The sequence below is a fragment of the Triticum aestivum genome, chromosome 4D (genome assembly GCF_018294505.1).
Source record: "Triticum aestivum cultivar Chinese Spring chromosome 4D, IWGSC CS RefSeq v2.1, whole genome shotgun sequence".
Taxonomy (NCBI): Eukaryota; Viridiplantae; Streptophyta; class Magnoliopsida; order Poales; family Poaceae; genus Triticum; species Triticum aestivum.
In genome coordinates, this window is record NC_057805.1 from 115,884,384 (window position 1) to 115,908,591 (window position 24,208).

A 24,208-nucleotide genomic window follows, 5' to 3' on the forward strand; every position below is an offset into this window, starting at 1 on the left:
TCTGTAACTCAGAAAAATCTACCAAAATAGGACGGACTAGATAATTTGTTTATTGATCTACTGCAATTGGAATAAGTATTTATCACGTTCTGGTGATTTTAAACAATTGTTTTCATGAACAGAAAGTTTCTGGAATTTTCAGCAAGATCAAATAACTATCATCCAAGAAGATCCTATAGGTTTAACTTGGCACAAACACTAATTAAAACACAAAACCACATCTAAACAGAAGCTAGATGGATTATTTACTCCTAAACAGAACCAAAAAGCAAAAAAAATAAAATTAAATTGGGTTGCCTCCCAACAAGCGCTATCGTTTAACGCCCCTAGCTAGGCATAAAAGCGAGGATAGATCTAGGTATTGCCATAATAATGGTAAGGCAAGTCATGAAAACTTTTCTCATACTCTCTACGTTCAGCAGCAAGTTTTCTTTGTGGCAAGCAAAAATAATCAAAAGGGCTAAATTTAATGGGACAAAAGTCCCCAAGATCAAGCTCGGGAGGTATGGGTTCCTCCTTTGGCCCCTTATATTGCACAACCAATTCATCATTACAAGCGTTCTTTTGACAAAAGGTCACAAGACTTTGCTCGAGAGAAAAACCTAACCCATTATTCTGAATAGCAAAATCATCATTAAGTTCAGAAATTCTATCAACTAGAACATCGGTAGGAACCTTTTTCCTAAGATTTTCATTATAAGCAACATGATCTAAAGATTGTAAATGCATTATGTCTTCTTGGTTAAAAAGGATAGCTTCTATGGGAGGATGACCAGCATCAACCCTATAATGCGCAAAAATTTCTTTAGCCTCTTTCATTATAAATCTGAACTCATGAGCCAAAAAGATAGTAGCGGCACGCTTAACAGAAGAGTGTTCAATATTAGAGAATTCTAGGAAAATTCTTTGTATGCAAGGATGCATATGAAGAAATTGTCTTTCAAGTTCAACTACGAGCAAAGATATTGCATCCGCAAGGCTACTAGTTCTATGAAGAATAGAGCCACCCATAATGGACAAAGCACCGGCACAAGTAAAGAAATCTTGAATAACTCCTTTCCCAATAATATTACCACTACCAACTCGAAACCTTTTAGTATGCAAGATAGTAGGTTCCTCAGGAGGATCATCAAAAGCATCAAAGTTTCCCATGTTATTATCAGCGATAACCTCCCCAGTTTCAGACATAATGACAGCAAATATCTCAAGGAACAAGCAAGAAAAAGGCGAAGGGAAAAGAGGGCGAATAAGACGGCAAGGGTGAAGTGGGGGAGAGGAAAACGAGAGGCAAATGGCAAATAATGTAATGCGAGGGATAAGAGTTTGTGATGGGTACTTGGTATGTCTTGACTTGTGCGTAGACTCCCCGGCAACGACGCCAGAAATCCTTCTTGCTACCTCTTGAGCACTGCGTTGGTTTTCCCTTAAAGAGGAAAGGGTGATGCAGTAAAGTAGCATAAGTATTTCCCTCAGTTATTGAGAACCAAGGTATCAATCCAGTAGGAGACCACACGCAAGTCCCTCGTACCTACATAAACAAATAAGAACCTTGCAACCAACGCAATAAAGGGGTTGTCAATCCCTTCACGGCCACTTGCAAAAGTGAGATCTGATAGAGATAATAAGATAATATTTTTGGTATTTTTATGATAAAGACTAAAAGTAAAGAAAGCAAAATAAATGGCGCCAGAAATAGCTTGTTGACGGGAGATTAATATGATGGAAATAGACCCGGGGGCCATAGGTTTCACTAGTGGCTTCTCTCAAGAGCAATTGATAGAATTGAGCATAGTTATGAGAATATCTAGGTATGATCATGTATATAGGCATCACGTCCGTGACAAGTAGACCGACTCCTGTCTGCATCTACTACTATTACTCCACACATCGACCGCTATCCAGCATGCATCTAGAGTATTAAGTTCATAAGAACGGAGTAACGCTTTAAGCAAGATGACATGATGTGGAGGGATAAACTCATGCAATATGATATAAACCCATCTTTTTATCCTCGATGGCAACAATACAATATGCGTTGTTTCCCCTACTGTCACTGGGATCGAGCACCGCAAGATTGAACCCAAAGCTAAGCACTTCTCCCATTGCAAGAAAGATCAATCTAGTAGGCCAAACCAAACTGATAATTCGAAGAGACTTGCAAAGATAAAAAATCATACATAAAAGAATTTAGAGAAGATTCAAATATTGTTCATAGATAATCTTGATCATAAACCCACAATTCATCGGATCTCGACAAACACACCGCAAAAGAAGATTACATCAAATAGATCTCCAAGAGAATCGAGGAGAACTTTGTATTGAGATCCAAAGAGAGAGAAGAAGCCATCTAGCTAATAACTATGGACCCGAAGGTCTGAGGTAAACTACTCACACATCATCGGAGAGGCTATGGTGTTGATGTAGAAGCCCTCCATGATCAATGCCCCCTCCGGCGGAGCGCCGGAAAAGGCCCCAAGATGGGATCTCACGGGTACAGAAGGTTGCGGCGGTGGAACTAGGTTTTCGTGGTGCTCCCCGATGGTTTGGGGGTACGTAGGTATATATAGGAGGAAGAAGTAGGTCGGTGAAGCCACGAGGGGCCCACGAGGGTGTAGGGCGTGCCCAGGGGGGTAGGCGCGCCCTCCTGCCTCATGGCCTCCTCGTCGGTTGCTTGATGTCCACTCCAAGTCCTCTGGATCATGTTTGTTCCAAAAAATCACGCTCCTGAAGGTTTCATTCCGTTTGGACTCCGTTTGATATTCTTTTTCTGCGAAACACTGAAATAGGCAAAAAACAGCAATTTGGGCTGGGCCTCCGGTTAATAGGTTAGTCCCAAAAATAATATAAAAGTGTATAAATAAGCCCATTAAACATCCAAAACAGAATATATAATAGCATGGAAAAATCAAAAATTATAGATACGTTGGAGACGTATCAGGAACAATTTTATTTCACACATACAGGATGTTAATTCAAAGCCCTTCCATTGATCCCCACAACAAACACAGAGGGCTGCAAGGCCTATGCCTCAACCCATACCTTACCAAACTACTCACACATGGAGATCAGATCGCGAGAAGAAAACATTGAAGAACACATCTTGAAGATTGATTAATTGCAAATATGTCTTACAATGGATGCCTTGTGTGATGCACAATTATAAGCATGAACTAGGTGAGGAAGCACTATGATAGTGACGGTGCCTACGGAGATGGAAATGGCGGCGACTAGGGTTTGTGGATGAAGATGAAGATGATGATGTTCTAGCTTCTGTCGGCGCTCTCATGTTGACATTTTGATGGGGCCCCCTTTATAAAAGTTGCTCAGGTGGACGATGTTCCTTAGAGTCTACGCCATACGGGCGCTTGTGCCCATATGGAACGTCGTCATTTGTGTTGTCTTCGCAGATACGCTTCCTATTGATTCTTTCTTTCTTCATTTCCCTTCCTTTCCATTTTCACATGTGGTTTCTTCCCTTTTTAGCCTATTTCCTATGGAAACACGTCAACGAGAGGATTTCTGGAACCCTTTGCATTCATTAGTAATTAGAGGCAACATCGGAGCGAATATCTCCTTTCAACTGAAATATCTCGATTTAAACTAAGGTAGATGAGTGTAAAAATATCACTCATCAACTCACCCAAGCTTACACTTGATCGTCCTCGATCAACATAGAGAAATCCGAATCATAAGCAACTCAGTTGTTTAAACCAAAATAGCGAGAAGGTTTTGGTTCACTTACGTTTGGTATGCCTAGATAGCCCTCCGCTTCTTGACCTGAAAACTTAGTATAGTTGTAGCGGTGGCATGTTTATTGTTCAAGTGTTAGTGAAGCAAAGATAATCGACACAAAGTTCTTGATCTACTAGATAAAACAACTTTGCAACACTCTATTCTATGTATTCTAGACAACACTTGCTTGCCAAGTATGCACGGAAGAGTTTTCTTTTGATGGAGCAATAAAAACATATGTTAGGGAGTGAAAGGCATGTAGAAAAAGATGATCCTTTAGTGCTCATAAACATGCCCACAATTATTTCATCCTCAAGGCTCTTAAGCACTTCGTTTCAATCATTGTTTGCTGAAACTTTGGTTGTCATGTGAAGGGATTATGCCAAATAAATGATCATGCAAAGAGTTTTGTTGTGGCTTAATGTTTGAGAAATATGGACCTTCGATAGTTGGCTCTTTTGAGCTTTTTGATCAGACCCCTTTATTTACCACATACACACCCATTCAAGAGAAATCCAAAAATATGCGTTTGTAGTGTCGCGTGCGGTAACAAACTGATAGCCGAAATCTGAGCTTTTGCTCTTGGTGGATCATTCATTGGCTAGCAGAGTCCTCGGCATAACACCAAGAAAGGTGATGAAGCCACATTTACACATCTACAGATTCATAGAGTAGCAGGGCCAAGGCACCACCAAGAAGTTGAAGCACCATGTAAGAGATACAACACATATTTTTTTGGCATAATATCCTTCACCCATCAACTAAGATCCTCTAGACAATTTAATCCACAAGTGCTATAAAGTCTATTAGAATTAACAATATGGGGTTGAGCATTTCAAACATCATCTCATGTACAATTTTTCTCAACTCCCAAGTCTTTGAAGACTTCTCTTGTGCATGTTTATTCTTAGTTAAGATCATTTCATTCAAAAACAGTCCCACAACAAGTCTTGGTTATCTAGACTAAACAAAACAAAGGCTACAACATTATTTCAGCTAATAAAACAAAACCTTTTTTCTTAATTATCAAGACTTACTCCCATTTTCACATATCACACATACTACTACTACTACATCTACTCTAAGTATTTCAAGTGCAAAAGACGGGAGTCGTATGACATACCTTCACGGTTGCGAATTTACACACTCCTCTTCCTTACTCTTGCATGCCTCGTTGTCCGGCGTAGATCAACTCCTCTGAAAAAATGCAAACGAACTCCAAGGGGCAAAAAAGAGTAAGAGTAAGAGAAAGCAAATCTTATTCTATTTTTTTATTTTTGGGTTTTTTGAAAACTAACTTGCAAATGAAAAAATTGCAAAGGCAAAGCAAAAAAAAGCAAAGTGTTGGAACAGACCAACACGGGTGTTTTGAAGCTCCGCGAGCTTAAGTACAACCTCATTATAATGTTTTCAAATAATAACGCCACATCTTGATGTAGAAGTGGTGATGACTTCCCCCAAGCTCAAGCTTTTGCAATACCAAACCGGTGGAATCATTGTGGTAGTTGGTCAAGAGCCCATCCTTGGCTCTAGTTGGAGAACTTCATGTTCATGTAAGTGGACATGCCTCGAAGGGACTCGGCGAGGTTGCCCATATCATGGATAGAGCCCTGGAGACTGTAGAGGTCTGCATAGGTGGTGTAGGATTCTTGTTGTAGTTGTTCTTGGGGTTGCTCCTCTTCTTCTTCTGTGGCAAGTTCTTCTTCATCTACCTTCTCAGGTTCTGGGCCTTCTTGTTCAAAAGTTGGATCTCCTTCCTGTGCAACATAATGCAATTGTCCATGTTATATTGAAAAACCGTTAGGCATAGCAGTAGGCAACAAGTATGCCACTCCAAGAATTCTGATGCAATGACGACCATTATGAACTACTACCATTCCAGCGCTAGTAAGAACACGAATATTAACAAGGTTATTACCGACAATGGGTGAAGGTGATTGTAGTTGAGACCAAGAGAGTTAGCCACCATCGCGATCACTCCACCACACACGATATCTCCTTGTGCATGATTTACTTGATGCACGAGGTGTAGCAAAAGTATTTCCCCTAGGTTGGGTGAATAAATGATGTCAATGTTTGATGTTTTCCCTAGAACTAGCATGTTCTCATCATTCACCTTAGAAACCTCTCCTCGTGCCTACAACAAGTTAGTGATCACATACTAAAATAACGTATAACACGACTTTCAATGCAACTGGATCTTTGCCTTGAGCCATGGCGACTCATATGGTAGAAGGATTGCCTCGGGTGAGGGTCAGTAAACTCGTAAACATAGCGGATGTCATCGTGGTTGTTGGTGAAGCCAAAGTAATTACACTACGCTGCAAAAGTGATGTTAAAGTCTTGGTCCAAGATACGAAAAGTGATCTGCTCCTCCTCGTATCCATTGGGCATCAAACCAACATTATGCGACAGACTGCTAAGAACTTGAAGCATCACGCGTTCATATGTCTCACTTCCCTGATAAACAAAATAGTGCAACCCGACATTATTACAAAGAAAATTGAAATCATTAGTAATACCTACCTTGGTGAGTGTTGTGGTGCAAGCCCACTTGGATTCTTTGATCTTCCTTGTACTGAGTTGCCTAAACTACTTTCTTGCTTCACGGTCGGTGGAGATGACCCCACTGAGTGAAAACTTCTTGTGGCGGTGATACGTCTCCAACGTATCTATAATTTTTTATTATTCCATGCTATTATAGTATCAATCTTTGATGTTTTATATGCAATCACAAGCAATTATATATCATTTTTTGGGACTAACTTATTAACTTAGTGCCCAGTGCCAGTTGTTGTTTTTGCCTACTGTTGGTTTTCCAGAATATCAGTACCAAACAAAGTTCAAATGCCATGAAACTTTTTGGAGATTTTTTTTGGACAAAAGAGACCATAGAAGCTTCGGGAAAGGGCCAAAAGATGAAGGCCTACGAGGCACCACGGTGCGCCTAGGGGGTGGGTGTGCCATGGTGGCTCGTGGGGCCCGTGTTCACCCGTTTGACCTAATTCCTCTATAAATTCTCTAAAATTGGGAAACCAACAAAGAGCCAGCCAAAATACTTTTTCCGCCGCCGCAAGCTTCTGTTATTGAGAGATCCCATCTGGAGGCCTTTTCCCGCACTCTGCCGGAGGGGGGATCAATCACCAGGGGCTCTACATCAACCTTGCTGCCCTTTCGATGATGTGTGAGTAGTTTACCACAGACCTACGGGTCCATAGTTAGTACCTAGATGGTTTCTTCTCTCTCTTTGATCTTCAATACAATGTTCTCCTCAATGTTCTTGGAGTTCTATTCAATGTAATCACTTTTTGCGGTGTGTTTGTTGGGATCCGATGAATTGTGAGTTTATGATCAGATTATCCATGAATATTATTTGAGTCTTCTCTGAACTCTTGTATGCATGATTATAGTAGCTTTGTATTTCTCTCTGATCTATTGATTTGTTTTGGCCAACTAGATTGATTTTTCCTGCAATGGAAGATGTGCTTTGTGATGGGTTCAATCTTGCGGTGCTCAATCCCAGAGACAGAAAGGGACATGACACGTATTTGTATCGTTGCCATTAAGGATAAAAAGATGGAGTTTATTCATGCGTGAGTTTACTTTGTCTACATCATGTCATCTTGCTTAAGGCGCTACTCCTTTCTTTATGAACTTAATACTCTAGATGCAAGCTGGATAGTGGTCGATGTGTGGAATAATAGTAGTAGATGCAGGCAGGAGTCGGTCTACTTGTCTCGGACGTGATGCCTATATACATGAACATTGCCTTGGATATCGTCATGATTATTTGCTTTTCTATCAATTTCCCAACAGTAATTTTTTTATCCACCGTATGCTATTTTCAAGAGAGAAGACTCCTGTGAAAACTATGGCCCCCGGATCTACTTTTATCATTTATTAAAATCCAAAAATACGTTGCTGCAATTTTTCTTTACTTTATTTGTTTGTGTTTTATTTATCTACCTATCACTACAATAATCTTTGCGAATAACCCCCGAGGGACTAACAACCCCTTGTTCACGTTGGGTGCAAGTATTTGTTATTTTGTGTGCAGGTACTGCTAACGAGGTGTTGTGTGGTTCTCCTACTGGATTGATAACCTTGGTTCCTAACTGAGAGAAATACCTATCTCTATTCTGCTGCATCATCCTCTCCTCTTCGAGGAAATACCAACACAACTGACAAGTAGCAACAAGAATTTCTGGCGCCGTTGTCAGGGAGACATCTTCAACATCTATCAAGTACCTATGCATAAACTTTCATCTCCTTGCATTTACATTATTTTCCATTTGCCTCTCGTTTTCATCTCCCTCACTTCTAAAACGTTTTTACAAAAATACAAAAATATTTTCCGTCTACCTTTTTGCTTGAAGTTGCTATCATGGCTGATTTTGGTATGGAAAAAAGTGAAAATGGTAAAGCATCTAAACTTGAGATTCCTACCAATTTATATGCTAAAACTTTTTTGATGGTACATGAGAATATTATAGGAAAAAGTGTTATCCAAGAATTCTTTAATTGCACTAGAAATTTGGCTTGTGATGATGCTCCTATACTTAAAAGAACCAAAAAATATGTCGAAGCTATTTCTGCACTTGTTTTTAAACTTGAGAGAAGATTTATCCGTACCCATCCTTTGCAAAGATTGTTTTATGAGTTGCCGGCTATAAAAAATCCTAGAGCTAAGAAGATAGCTACCCTTGTCCTCATGAATGGATTTGATTACATAGTGCGGGAAGCTAGAGAGATCTTTGATTTTTACGGCATGAATCGTGAAAAACCAGTGATAGATGAGATTTAATACAATAGTGATTACTTGTTGAGATATTTATTTCGCGATGATCACACTTTTGATGAAAATACCAAAAAGGGGGTCCCTCCCTTAAACACAATCCAACAAGTTTCCAATGGTATTAATAAACAGTATACTTGGATTGTAAAAGGGAATCAAGAGGGATTCGAGGATGGTCAACATAGTAATACTAAAATTCCCATGGATGATGTGTTTCATATTGTCTTTGAATAGCCTCCAGTTGTACTAAGCGGGAATGCTGCTTGTGCATCCAATTCCTTAAAACCCAAAGTTATGCCAAATCAGTCCACTATACCTACCTATATGCGGTATTTACATGCCATTCCAAGTAAATTTGCATGTGCCAACTCTAATCATTTAAAAAAACTATCCGTTTTGTATTCCCGTACCGCTCATGAAGCGACATGGGGTGGCCAATATCTTTCATGCTAGATGGGTTATTCTCATAATGAGTGTTTATTCACTTGTCATTGCACGAGAAAGTGGCAGGTAATAGGGATGCCCAGTCTCGAAATGAATTAAAAAGAAAATAAATTAAAATAAAATAATAAACTCCCCCTTGGAAAGTTGAAAGTTTGGAAGGCACCCGTGGATACGGCTAGCCATGGATTGTGAAAGAATGGTGGAGGCGGAGTAAACTTTATTTTCTGTTTGGGAACCGCCTATAGTGTGTCTAGCATGGGAGATATTGGAAACTTTCGGTCGTCACATTGACAAGAAAAGCATGCCTCTCAAAAAGAATTTTATCTATATTTTTAAACTTTGAGCTCTGACACCTCTGCAAATCTCTGCTTTCCTTTGTGAAGGGCCTAACTATTTTACTTTTATGCTTTTTTATTTTTATGTCGAGTCTCCATCTTCTCTTACAAAGCACCAACTCGAGAGCACTCTTATCATACTTGTGCATTGGGTGTAGTTAATGTTGAGTGTGTTTCATGAATGGATCAATGACTGAGCATAATGGGCTAGGGATAATTTTATTTACCGTTGATTCTTTGAAAGACATGGTTGCTTGTTAGTATGCTTGAGTACTTATATCTTCATGTCAAACTATAGACTATTGCTTTGAGTCACTCGAATCCAAATATCAATGCTACAGAAGAAAAGATTATATGATGAATACGATAGGTACCATTCCACATCAAAAATTCTGTTTTTTATCATTTACCTACTCGAGGACGAGAAGGAATTTAGCTTGGGGATGCTTGATACATCTCCAATGTATCTATAATTTTTTATTGTTCCATGCTATTATAGTATCAATCTTGGCATTTTATATGCAATTACAAGCAATTATATATCATTTGGGACTAACCTATTAACTTAGTGCCCAATGCCAGTTGTTGTTTTTTTGCATGTTTTTGGTTTTTCAGAATATCAGTACCACACAAAGTCCAAATGCGACGAAAAAATTTGGAAAATTTTTCTGGACAAAAGAGACCCTGGAAGCTTTGGGAGAGGGCCAGAAGATGAAGGTGGGGCCCACATGGCACCATGGTGTGCCCTGGTGGCTCGTGGGGCCCATGTTCACCCGTTTGACCTAACTCCGCCTCTATAAATTCTCTAAAATTGGGAAACCAACAAAGAGGCAGCCAAAATACTTTTTCCGCTGCTGCAAGCTTCTGTTCTTGAGAGATCCCATCTGGAGGCCTTTTCCGGCACTCTGCCGGAGGGGGAATCAATCACGGAGGGTCTCTACATGAACCTTGCTTCCCTTCCGATGATGCATGAGTAGTTTACCACATACCTACGGGTCCATAATTAGTAGCTAGATGGCTTCTTCTCTCTCTTTGATCTTCAATACATTGTTCTCCTTAGTGTTCTTGGAGTCCTATTCGATGTAATCACTTTTTGTAGTGTGTTTGTTGGGATCCGATGAATTGTGAGTTTATGATCACATTATCCATGAGTATTATTTGAGTCTCCTCTGAACTCTTTTATGCATGATTATTATAGCTTTATATTTCTCTCCGATCTATTGATTTGGTTTGGCCAACTAGATTGATTTTTCTTGCAATGGGAGAGGTGCTTTGTGATGGGTTCGATCTTGCGGTGCTCAATCCCAGTGACAGAAAGGGCCATGACACATATTTGTATTGTTTCCATTAAGGATAAAAAGACGAGGTTTATTCATGCGTGAGTTTACTTTGTCTACATCATGTCATCTTGCTTAAGGCGTTACTCCGTTTTTTATGAACTTAATACTCTAGATGCATGATGGATAGCGGTCGATGTGTGGAGTAATAGTAGTAGATGCAGGCAGGAGTCGGTCTACTTGTGTCGGACGTGATGTCTATATACATGATCATTGCCTTGGATATCGTCATGGTTATTTGATTTTCTATCAATTGTCCGGCAGTAATTTGTTTACTCATTGTATGTTATTTTCAAGAGAGAAGCCTCTAGTGAAAACTATGGCCCTCGGGTCTATGTTTATCATATATTAAAATGCAAAAATACCTTGCTGTTATTTTTCTTTACTTTATTTATTTTGTATTTTATTTATCTATTTATCACTAAAAAAATTAATCTTGGCAAATAACCGCCTAGGGATTGACAACCCCTTATTCGCGTTGGGTGCAAGTATTTATTATTTTATGTGCATGTACTACTAATGAGGTGTTGCGTGGTTCTCCTACTGGATTGATAACCTTGGTTCTTAACTGAGAGTAATACTTATCTCTACAGTACTGCATCATCCTCTCCTCTTCGAGAAAATCCCAACGCAGCTCACAAGTAGCAGGAAGAATTTCCGGCGCCGTTGCCGGAGAGACATCACCAAAACCTATCAAGTACCTTTGCATAAACTCTCATCTACTTGCATTTACTTTCATTTGCCATTTGCCTCTCGTTTTCATCTCCCCCACTTGTAAAATTTTTTTACAAAAGAAACAAAAATATTTTTGTTTGTTTGCTTGCTTTGTCGCGATGTCTCAAGAAAATACCAAGTTGTGTGATTTTTCCAATACTAATAATAATGATTTTATTACTACTCCAATTGCTCCTCCCGCCACTAGTACGGGGTCGTGTGATATTAATGCTACTTTGCTAAATATTGTTATGAAAGAACAATTTTCTCGTAGTCCTAAAGAAGATGCTAGGAACGAAGGATATCCAAAGCACGGCGGAATTGTTCGCCATGGCAGACAAATGCACCCGGGCCACGGAGGCCCGAGAATGACCGCGTCGCACCAAGAATTCCAGCGGTGTCGGTCCGTCCCGAACCACGGATAAGGAAAAGCGGAGGAGAGTGGAGGAGGTCCTCACCGTCAAAGCCCCTGTGGCTGCTGCTCTCGAGAATAAGGCACCCAAGCCTCCCCGGCCTCCTCAGGAGATTCGGAAGGTAGAAGAACCCTCCGAGGAGGGCATGGGCAAGTGGTGTAAGATACACAACACCCACCGACATGATCTGGAAGAATGTAGGGAAGTACAAATCATGGCAGAAGAACGATAGAGGGAATGGCTCGGCTATGCCGGGAGAAGGGAAATTGATCACCCTCCCCCATAGGGTAACAACTGGCGAATGCCTGAACGAAACAGAGAAAATCAGACTACCGGGCGTATGGCAAGGAACAACCGCGCGAATCCCCATGAAGGGCGCATGGCTGGGGGAGGATGCAATCCAGAGCCTCCCCAACCCCCTGTGAATGATAAAGGGAAAGGGCTCGTCCTGGTCATGGTTTTCAGGTAGCAAGGGATGTAGCGTGTGTCTTTGGGGGAGCTTCCTGATGACCCACAAGTATAGGGGATCATTCGTAATCCTTTCGATAATTAAGAGTGTCGAACCCAACGAGGAGCAGAAGGAAATGACAAGTGGTTTTCAGCAAGGTATTTTCTGCAAGCACTGAAATAGTCGGTAACAAGTAGTTTGATAGCAAGATAATTTGTAACAAGCAAGTAGCAGTAACGGTAAATAAAGTGCAGCAAGGTAGCCCAATCCTTTGCTGGCAAAGGATAGGCCAAAACGGTCTCTTATGATAAGCAAAGCGTTCTTGAGGGTACAGGGGAATTTCATCATATCACTTTCATCATGTTGGTTTGATTCGTGTTCGCTACTTTGATAATTTGATATGTGGGTGGACCGGTGCTTAGGTGCTACTCTTACTTGAACAAACCTCCTACTTATGATTAACCCCCTCGCAAGCATCCACAACTACGAGAAAAGTATTAAGATAAAATCTAACCATAGCATTAAACTTTTGGATCAAAATCAGTCCCATACGAAGTAGCGCATAAACTAGGGTTTAAGCTTCTGTCACTCTAGCAACCCATCATCTAATAACTACTCCACAATGCATTCCCTTAGGCCCTAATAAGGTGAAGTGCCATGTAGTTGACGTTCACATGACACCACTAAGGGAATCACAACATACATATCATCAAAATATCGAACACATATCAAGTTCACATGGTTACTTGCAACGTGATTTCTCCTGTGGCCTCAAGAACAAAAGTAACTACTCACAGATAATAATCATGCTCAAGATCAGAGGGGTATTAAATAGCATAATGGATCTGAACATATAATCTTCCACCAAATAAACTATATAGTTATCAACTACAAGATGTAATCAACACTACTAGTCACCCACAAGTACCAATCTAAGGTTCCGGTACAAAGATTGAACACAAGAGACGAACTAGGGTTTGAGAGGAGATGGTGCTATTGAAGATGTTGATGCAGATTGCCCTCCCAAAGCTGGGAGAGTTGTTGGTGATGACGATGACGATGATTTCCCCCTACGGGAGGGAAGTTCCCCCGACGAAATCGCTCCGCCAGAGGGCAAAAGTGCTCCCGCCCAAGTTCCGCCTCAAGACCGCGGCGCTTCGTCCCGAAAGTCCCCTCCTAATTTTATTCTAGGTCTAACTGACCTATATACCAGAAGATGGGCACCGGAGGTGGGCCGAGGAGGGCACAACCCACCAGGGCGTGCCTGGGCTCCCTGGCGTGCCCAGGTGGGTAGTGCCCACCTGGTGGGCCCCCTCTGGTAGTTATTTTCTCCAATATTTTCCATATATTCCAAAACAATTCTCCGTAAATTTTCAGCTCATTTGGAGATGTGCAGAATAGGTAACTCTAACGTAGCTTTTTCAGGTCCAGAATTCCAGCTGCCGGCATTCTCCCTCTTTGTGTAAACTTTGCATATTATGAGAGAAAAGGCATTAGAAATACTCCAAAAATCATTATTATGCATAAAAACATTATAAATAACAGTAGCAAAACATGATGCAAAATGGGCGTATCACTTCCCTCCGTTTTTCACATTGACAGTTTAAGTTGATGAAAAGAGAGGTTAATGCCGACGGGCGAGATGGAAAACAAGAGGACGACACAAGGTTCCGCAACGAGGCGAAGAGTTGTGTGTGCTCTGCTCGTAAAGGAGCAACCTCTTATATAGACGAGACGAGTTGAACCGACCCCTCATTAGTGGAAGAGAAGTGGAGCACTAAATGACATTAAGGAGACAAAGAGGTAACCGTGGAGCAGTTTCGTCTCCCACTAGTAGGCCAAACATTTTAACTTATTTCTTGCGTGACAAAAATAAAGCGGCACATACACGTGGCATAGGTCCCAGCGCGGCTTGATGACGAAACATGACGCGCGTGCGAGGCATGGTGAGGCAGGCGGAGGAGGAGCTCACGTGTATATGCTCTCTTCTTAAGCTCTTAGTGGTATGTGGGACAAGTCCCCTTATAAGTTGGCCTCACACATTATTCACTAGTCGTGCCTAAATTTTTCACACCATATTTGTCATGCATGAATGGGTGACATGAGGCTTTGGGATTAATTTTTCACACCATATTTGTCATGCATGAATGGGTGACATGAGGCTTTGACATTTGGCATTGCCAATACTTGGCAAGCCAACAATTGGCAATATTAAAAGTTGCCAACAATTGGCAACTTTTTGTGTGGTTGGCAAGTAAACATGGTAGCCAACCAAGCACTAGCCAATATTTGGCATTTTCCAAATGTTGGCATGCCAATTTTTGACATCCAACCAATTATGCTCTAACTATGAATTATTGGCAATATGCTGAAATATTAGATGGGCTAGGCCCAATAATTTCAACAGGGTGATGCATGGGAATGTTGCTGCGAGCTGAACTCTGCTTGGCTTTTCACTTATTATTTTTAGAGGGGGGGAGCTGGTAGTAGTTTGTATCAGCCGTTGAATCAGATGGTTTCTCTTAATAGAAATCGGAGGGGGGTTCCCTTCTTTCACTCCAAAATATATATATAATTATTGAATAAGAAAATAATAGCATGCAGTTATTTTTTTGCGAGAAAATTCTATTCATCTTCAATCATGGCAGTACAACGAATAGTAGAAAAAAAATACATCCAGATCCCTAGACCACCTAGCGACGACTACAAGCACTGAAGCGAGCCGAAGGCGCGCCGCCGTCATCGCCGGAGTCAGGCACAACTTGTTGTATTAGACAGTCGGGAAGTCGTCGTGCTAAGGCCCCGTAGGACCAGCGCACCAGAACAGCAACCGCCGCATATGAAGAATAACGTAGATCAGAATGATCCATCTCGAAGACACACGAACATAGACGAACAACGACGAGATCCGAGCAAATCCACCAAAGATAGATCCGCCGGAGACACACCTCCACACGCCCACCAACGGTGCTAGACGCACCGCCAAAACATGGTCTAGGCGAGGATACCTTTATTCCATCTTCAGGGAGCCGCCGCCGTCTCGTCTTCCTAAACAGGACATAAACCTTATCAAAACTTAAAAAAAACAACTAGAAACGGAGCCCTCCCGCCAGCCCTTGCCGAGATCCACCGCGCCCCCATTGCCCTAGGCCACCGGAGAGGAGCGAATATGCAGCAGCGCCGGCGGGAGGCAGAAGCCCTAGCTCTTTTTGCGGAGGAGAGGAGGCGGCGGCTAGCAGGTCCTACGTACGCATATACCTAGCTAGGAAGCTAGCAGCTCGTGCAATAGCATGCAGTTATTAATCCATGACATACATGCCTAGTGGTAAAGAAGGAATTTTCATTGAAGTGTGGTTGGAACTAAACGCCTGCCTACGTTGATGTGTGTCAATGCATACTTCAGGCCCAAATTTGCTACGAAATGTATTTCTCGTATAAACGTGGTCCATAAACAAATAAGGCGTTCAAAGTGAAATATATTCTTTACTAAAAACAATCAGTTTACAAGAGTACGGATGTGGTTGACGTCGACACCAGTTCGATTCCACCAATTATTATTGGGTTCGATATGGTCGGTTCTACGATTTCTGTGCATCACACCTTGCATTTTTATTTTCCTCTGAAAGAGACACGACGCGTTTGGGTGACACACTTGAGAGATAATTGCTCAACCTGAAAAAGACGTGGCATAAAAAGGTTCCATGCTCCAATTAACTAGTGATTACATTGTTAGTGGACAACGCAAAATGGTCAAACAAAATGAGCCATGTCAACTAATGACCAAATCTTCCCTTGCACTGAAAGAGAATGCTCGAATCCTACAAAAGTGTATACAAAAACGTGCGTTGAAAACAGGTCCAGAAACCTTTTAGGCAACGTGGTAGCTAGAAAAAAGGTCCTAATTAAGGCCCCCCGTGTTGTTCTTTTGTTGTTAATCCAGCAAGATCGGCAGAACAATTCAGACTTTCAACTAAATAAATGGATTTCATTGGACTTTAAGCCTCGATGATTGAATGGTTCCCGTGATAGTAATACTCAACGACCCAAATGTTTGCTTAAGTTTATGGGTCCATTCTGGTGAGAGCATATATGCACAGAGAGGAAATAGATATTGACCCATATTCTTTGCCAATAATAGGCCTCCGTTGGTTTAGAGGAATCTTGTAAGAATTTCATAGGATAGGATTTCTGTAGGAAAAAAAATTTAGAGCCCTTTGGTTTGTAGGAATGAAATCCTATTCCTGTGGAGGAATTCTTCCTATCCTTCATATTTCATAGGAAAATAAACATTAGCGTAGACTCAATGAAAAAAATCATATGATGTGAATCAAAGGGCATCTCCTTTCCTGTTCCTACTCATAGGATTTGAGATACATGTCATCTCATTTCCTATGACTTTTCTATTCCTATGATTTTCCTATCCTATAAACCAAAGGAGGCCTAAGTATTTTTTAGATATTTTGCTCATGCTGAAATGGCACGAGGAGAAAAGGATGCAGGATACTCCACCCCAACCTCCTACTCCTAGGCATAGTAGCCTGTGAATTCCTGCACTACTATCTAAACTATTCTTTGCAACCTGTGGAGGCATATATTAATCTCATGCATGTTGCTGTTGCAGAGCACAGTGCCCAAGATATATTTTACATGTCCTGTATTTTCATCGATATCCTGTTTTGACTTTAGCCGTATGGTTCTCAATGTTCCCATTGAAAACCCAGAGCAGTTCAGGGACCATCACTCGAAGAACGGACAGATCAAACGAAACCAAATCAAAGCAAATCTCTCCTACTTGATCATGATGTATATCCTCCCATTTTTGCTTCGTGGTCAGAAGCCCAACTCGATCGCCAGTGCACATCCCTGCAGGTGCAAGACAGAAGGATCTCACGGTTGTTACGGCATGCAATGCAAAGTGACAGCGAGACCGAACAACTATACTCCTTGCATGTGACGATGAGATGATAAGGCTCTCGAAAAGGCGGGGAGATCAGAGAAGAGATCGTAATTAGGATGCCTGAACTTTCTGACCGTGGTCTGGAAAGATGGCTGCATCTTGCCTTAAGCAGCGGAGGAGATTGTTTTTCCTCATCCGGGTGGACAGGCAGAGATACATGCGCCACTTTCCAGCAACTGCTCGATCGCCTGCCACTTCCAAGAAAATGATCACGCACGTTCAGCAAATCAGTGTCAGCTGCAGCACATCAACTAGTGGTAGTAGTCAAAATGAAATTAGTCTAGTACCGAGTACCAGCGAAAGATCAGATCAGATAGGAGTATCAGGTATATATTGTTAAGTATTGGCTTGCTTCCCCCGCTTGTGTTTCTCTAATTCCATCAGTGACTCATTTGCTGCAATAGTTATACTGCATGTCGGAGCGAGCAGCAGCGCAGGCGATGACCCAGTTGCGGGTGACGACGACGCAGCGGCGGTCGGCAGAGGAGGAGAAGCTATTAAATTAAACTAAGAACGCCTCACGTTTGCAGCGAAGCCAAGCCATGAGAGCAGAATGACCAAGTGTGGATGTTCCCCTTGAACTTGAGACGACTATACCGGCAAGAACCAAGTGTGCAACATATGTCGAGAGATGCAGACAAATACAGGAATCGGTCGCTCTCAGTTTCAGCATTGTGTCATGCTGAAATCACCAGCAGTGCACTTGTTAATTTAGGGTGCAGGAACGACTATTCAACGCTGCGGACTTCCAGCTGCCTTTCAGTGCCTAAGTAGAGTGGTTTGCAGCCCGGTTTAGGGCTAGCTAGTACAGTGAAAAGAAACTATCACCTTCCTGTAGTTGTTATGTCAAACCAGAGGATGGGGCGTCAATCCGTTGGCTGGGCAGCTAAGGTTGCTGCCAGCCCACCCGGTCCCGGCTTGGATGCGTGGTGCTCGCGGAGTTTCTCCTATAAAAAAATATCAACGAGAGGTTAGCCTTTGGGTTGATCTCATTTTTTTATGTCAAACCATCGAAATCAGTCTGGTGTGTGCTGCTATCCAGGACACGAGCACTGTACTCGTTGAGATCGAGTGCAGTAACGAGCGACTGTTCAATGCCACGGACTTCCAGCGGCCTTTCAACAGAGCTTTCATAGTAGTATAATAGTACTATATCCGCTATAATTTCCTATAACCACAGTGCATGTATGCTACAGATTTGCAGTTGCCTTCCAGGTTTGGGACTAGTACAGTGAATCTATCACATTCCTGTACTTGTGTATGTTATAAATCATCAAAATCAGGGCCTCTTTGATTGGCAGGATTCTGAAAATACAGGAATAGAAAAGATATAGGATTAAAGTGGCATATCCACTTATACCTAATATGATTAGTAAGGAGTGTTAGATGCCACAGGAAAAGCAAAGAAATTGTAAAAAAAAAGAGGTTGGAATGGATATTACATTTTCTATGAAATGTAGTACAAAATATTACATAGGAACAATTCCTATGAAATAAAATCCTATGAATCAAAAGAACAATGTAGGAAAATTTCGTAGCGATTTCAATCCTCCAAGTACAACCCCCTTACTAAACATATAAAGGGCAATATGAACCTTTTGCAAATTGTACCCATTTTCGTACGCATGGTGGTTCGTCCGTTGGAGGCATACGCGGTCATCGCAGTTAAGGCGTGCGCTACTAGCCACTTCACCTCACCACTGCTTGTGGCATTCTACAACACGAAATATATAAAGAACACACAATAGCGTTCATGTATATGAAAGGATTTCTGAAGAAAAAAAACTTCTATTCAAAAAATGTGATTATTTTATTAATGTTCAATAGTTATTGAATTTATGAACAAACATTTTTTAAAATTTGAACAACAGTTTCAAACATGAACATTTTTTAAAATTTCTGAACATCGCTCGAAACATGAATAGTTTTTAGAAACGAGATTTTTTTTGAAATTACTGAGTACTTGTAGAAATTTAATAAAAATGTAGGGATTTTTTTTTTGAAATTTCCAAACTTCTTTGAATTCCCAAAGAAATCGTGACCAAAATTGAGAAACATGAACATTTTTCAATTTGGGAAGAATTTTTTAAAAAGTGAACATTTTTTGAAATTCGTGAACAGATTTTGAAAACATGGACATTTTCTAAAATTTTGAACAAAATTTGGTAAAGAGAACATTTTTTAGGTCTGTGACCAATTTTTTTAAATGGCTGCACTTTTGGAAATTTATGATTTTTTGAACATTGATTAAGAAATACGAACATTGATTAAGAACACAGATTTTGAAACCATGAACAAATTTTGACAACGCGAACATTTTTTCGAATTTATGATTTTTTTTGAATTTTAGAGCGTTCATTAATAAATATGAAAAACAAAGTTGAAACCCGAACAAAATTTGGAAATTCTGAAAATTTTCTGAATTGTTTGAACATTGATTAAGAAATACGAAATTGAACTTTGAAAGTCGGAACATATTTTTTGAAAATATGATCAGTTTTGAAAAAAAAATGATTTTTTTAAATTCCAAAAAATTTGAAATTTATAAAAAAAATATAAAAAATTAAAAAATCAACGAAAATGATAAGAAAGGAAAAGAAACAAGTGGAGGTTCCTAGAAGGTTTCAAAAATTGGAGAGAAAAGAAAATGAAAAGGAAAAAAGTGGTTGAGGAACTTCCTAGAAGGTTTCAAAAATCAGAGAAAAACGGCGGGGAAGTTGAGGTTCCCAAAACTGATGGAAGCGATATCCTCGCCTAGTTGGTCCAAGGCCTAAGCGTTCTTTTCTCTTCTATTTTGTCATTTTTCATCTTTTTCCTTAATTTATTTTTCTCCGTTTTGAACTTTATTATTCTTTTTTAAATATGTTCAATAATTTGAAATATTCTTTGGAATACCAACATATTAAGTAAAAAAATTAAATTGTGATTTAAAATCCTTTTTTCTTCAAATATTTATTAAATATTTTAAAAACTACATTTATTGTTTTCAATTTTATCCCTTTGTATTTATTAGTTATGTTAAAAACTTAAAATAATAGTTATACGTACCTGTTTAAATAATTATTTTAAAGACTTTTTTCCTTCAAACTTGGCATGGATGCCTACCATGGGCATGCCCACTTGCCTGCGAAAGTTGGGGTCATTTCGAGCATCTCCAAAACTAGATCGTGTTCAACAGAGGGTGTCCGTGTAGGCCAGAAGCCTCCGTTTGAGAGCACGCTGTTTCTTGACATCATTGACACTATTTTTTTCATAGCCTTGTATGACTAATTCAAGGCACCATGTCAAGTTGTTTTGGTTTTGGACACATTTTCTCGGTCAAAAAATTCGATAAATGGCCGGATGTGTCCCAAATTGCATACGGTGTCGGAAATCGTTCAAACCTAACGTGTATGCCTACTGTGGGCATGCCCACCTGCTTGCAAAATTTTGGGTTATTTCAACTTCAAAACTCGACCATGCTCAACGGAGGGTATCTGGGCAGGCGAGAAGGCTCCGTCTGAGAGCACCGTTGTTTCTCGACATCCTTCAGATGGCCCAAAAAAATCCATGGCCCTATATGAAAAATTCAAGGCACCATGCCAAGTTATTTTTTTAAAAAAAAAATTGCATATTCTGGAGTTTTCTCATCAAAAAAGGTTGATAAATGGTCAGACGTGTCGCAACTTGCATACGGTGTCGAAAATCATTCAAACTAGACATAGATGCCTACATTGGGCATGCCCACCCGCACATTTGAAAGTTATCCAAAAACGGAGGGTGTACGTGTGGGGCTAGAAGCACATTGTTTTTCGACATTCGTCAAATGGCCCCATTTTTTCTCATCAGCTTCTATGACCAAATCAAGGCATCATGCCAAATTGCTTGGATTTTTACAAGTTTTGCATTTTTCGGAGTTTCTCTCGGCGAAAAGGGCCGATAAATGGTTGGACGTTTCGCAACATGCACACGATGTCGAAAGTCGTTCAAACTTGGTATGGATGCCTCGTATGTCCGTGTGAGGCAGGTGCAAGAAGTTAGGGTTATTTATCCATAGTCCAAAAAAATTGAGAGAGGTGTGCTATACTAGGCCAGACGGGCGCACGTGTGAGCATGCAGGTTTTACTAATTTGAATGCTTCTATTATATGCAATTTCCATCATTATCAATCAACATGAACAATTCCTATATCCCAACCATTTCTTGAAATTTGTCAATAATTTTCGAATTACAAATTGTTTATGAATTTTCTCTATAAACTTGAACACTTTTTCCAGAATTATTAACAAATTCCCAACAATTGATGTTGTACACAAATTGCAAACCACTTACGTTCTTAAATTTATCAATTTTTTAAAACGAAAACATTTCATAAATTTGTGAACAAAATATTGGAAAACAGGGATCATTTTTAAATTTTTAGGAAAAAAATAAATATGTGAAAACCTGAACATTTTTTGGTATTCTAAACAATATTTCAAATTTTTAAATAGGTTTCAAAAATGAGAAGAATGAATTAACGAAGAAATAAAATAAAATGGAAATAATAGAAAAGAAAATAAATACGCTTAGGCCTTGGCCCAACTAGGAGATGACATCACTCCTGTTGGGTGACTGTTGGGCCGGCTCAAGCGTTTGCCGATTTGAAAAAAGTTCATCAATTATGAATTAAAAAATGGTCACGAATTTGAAAAAACAATCGTGGACTTTGCAAGTTTTTAAAAGTTAAAAAGAGTTCGTGGATTTGGGAAAATGTTCATGAATTTAGGAAAATGTTGACAAATTTGAAAATTTCATGTATCAAAGAGAAAAGTTCAAGATTTAAAAAGAGTTTGTGAATTTTCGAAAATAAAGAAAATGAAAAAAGAGAAATAAACAGAAAAATAAAAAAGAAGGAAAAAGGGACAAACAAAAACCAAAAACAACAAAACCACAAATTTGGGAAAAAAATTCATGCTTCGAAAGATGTTTGGAAATTGTTCATATTTCGAAAGATGTTTGGAAATTTTTAAAAATGTTCATGTTTTAAATTTTTATTCAAATTTCAAAAAATATTTGTGTTTTCAATTCATAAATTCAAAAAATATTTGACATTTCAAACATACTTTTATTAATAAAAGTTTCGAAGTTTTTTCAGAAAGGCTTTCATATATGTGAGCGTTGTTGTGTGTTCTTATATATTTCACGCTATGGAACACCACAAGTAGCGGTGAGGTGAAGTGGCTAGCTGCGCGAACCTTAATTGCGAGGTCTCAAGGTTGAGTCCTCACGAGTCACGAGCGCTCCCTTCTCTTTATTTCTACGTCGCTTTATATAGAACGTGGTAGGAGGGACATGGCTTAATGTGCTGGCCCAGTCGCTCGCGTGTGTGCAATTTGTATACAAGGTCTCGTGTTTCAGGGCGGGCGGCAAACTTTTTGTAAAACCATCATGCCTTTTATTATGAAGAGGTATGAGGTAATCTCAGTTGTTAATGTGTTTAAAGAGGGTATACCGAAGCAGAAGTGTTCCTTTGAATCAAAGGAGCCCTCAATCTGTCCTAACTTGCTACATGCATTCTTCAAAATATTGAACAAGTTACTCTATAAGGTAGACCCGTGAGTGAAACATTAAATGGAAATAGTTTTCCTATATCATAGTTAACATTAAGAAAACAACTTTCCCTTGGTGATACAAAGAAGGGGAACAATGTTGCATATCTGACAGGTTAACACATGTGCAAGTTGCGTATCACAAAATTGCTGATACAATATTCATGAATTTTGCAACAAAAAACATGGTACTGTTTACCAAGACATGCCCATGGCCTTTCGTTTTATTTAGGGAACCCATAGCCATTCATTTGCCGACGTGGTAGGTAATGGAATGTATCATCTATAGAGTTCCCTTCACGCCTCATCAAAGGAATATTTGCCTCTGTTTAAAAAAGAGTAAATTATGGATCATAACAGTATCAGCATAAGCACTTTTGTGAGACTCAAAGTCACCCAACCTCCCAATATCCAATAGAAAACATATCTATATGAACACATAACCTAGGAACAATTGTTTGAAACATCACAAGGGAGAGGGAGGCCTGTTTTCGCTTAATCTATTTGAAAACCACCTGGCTGCTTTGCTTGGAGAATGTTTCCCCGAGCTCCATTTGTTATTCGTTGGTTGGAAACAATGATCAAAATATGCTGAACGAAGTGAGCAAACGGAAATGAAGAGAAAAATGAATATAAGATAAAGTTCTTAATCGAACTTCTGCCAGCACATGGTTTTATCGAATCCATTGAACAAGACATTATGCGTGCAACAATCAGCACAAATACCTTTCTGATGCATTTCACAATACAACCTTATGACCTCCACCCCATTGCGTTATTTATAGTCCCCATCTATCAAGCAAGTGTAGGCGTATTTCAATATTTGTTTGGCACCAATCCCCTTCCATCATCACATAAAAATGGTGATAAGCCAAATTGGTTCTCCCCATCTTCTAGGCATGTTCCAAAACCAAGAGTATGTTGAATAAAGATTCCCTTTTCTACAGTATGTGCAAATAAAACAGTATAGGTTACTGCTAAAAAGGTCAAAACCACCTGAGATCATGCCATAAAAAATATTCATGGCTTCTCTTAGGTGTCTGATACGTCTCCAACGTATCTATAATTTTTTATTGTTTCATGCTATTATATTATCAATCTGAGATACTTTTTATGCAACTTTATATCATTTTTGGGCACTAACCTATTTACTCAATCCCTAATGCCAGCTGTTGTTTTCTGCTTATTTTTGGTTTTATGGAAAATCTATACCAAATGGAGTCCAAACACGACAAAACTTTTGGACAATTTTTTTCTAGACATAAGTGATCCTAGAAGCTTTGGGGAGGGAACAGAAGACCTACGAGGAGACGGCAAGGCAACAGGGCGCGCCCTGGGGGTTAGGCGTGCCCTGATGCCTTGTGGGCCCCTCGTGGCTCCGTCCGACCTAATTCCAGCGCTATAAATTCCCAAATATTGGAAAACCCCAAGAGCATCCACTGAAACAAAATTTTCGGCGCCGC

At 39.9% G+C, this 24,208-nt stretch overlaps 1 protein-coding gene across 1 annotated transcript in view; it reads left to right on the forward strand.

The window, feature by feature from the left end:
• The first annotated feature begins 5,946 nt into the window (after window positions 1-5,946).
• Window positions 5,947-24,208, forward strand: part of LOC123096761 (uncharacterized) — a 63,425-nt gene continuing 45,163 nt past the window's right edge. Inside the window, exon 1 of the mRNA XM_044518553.1 lies at window positions 5,947-6,039. Within this exon, the coding sequence (XP_044374488.1) occupies window positions 5,947-6,039 (93 nt within the window). The remainder of the gene's footprint in view (window positions 6,040-24,208) is intronic.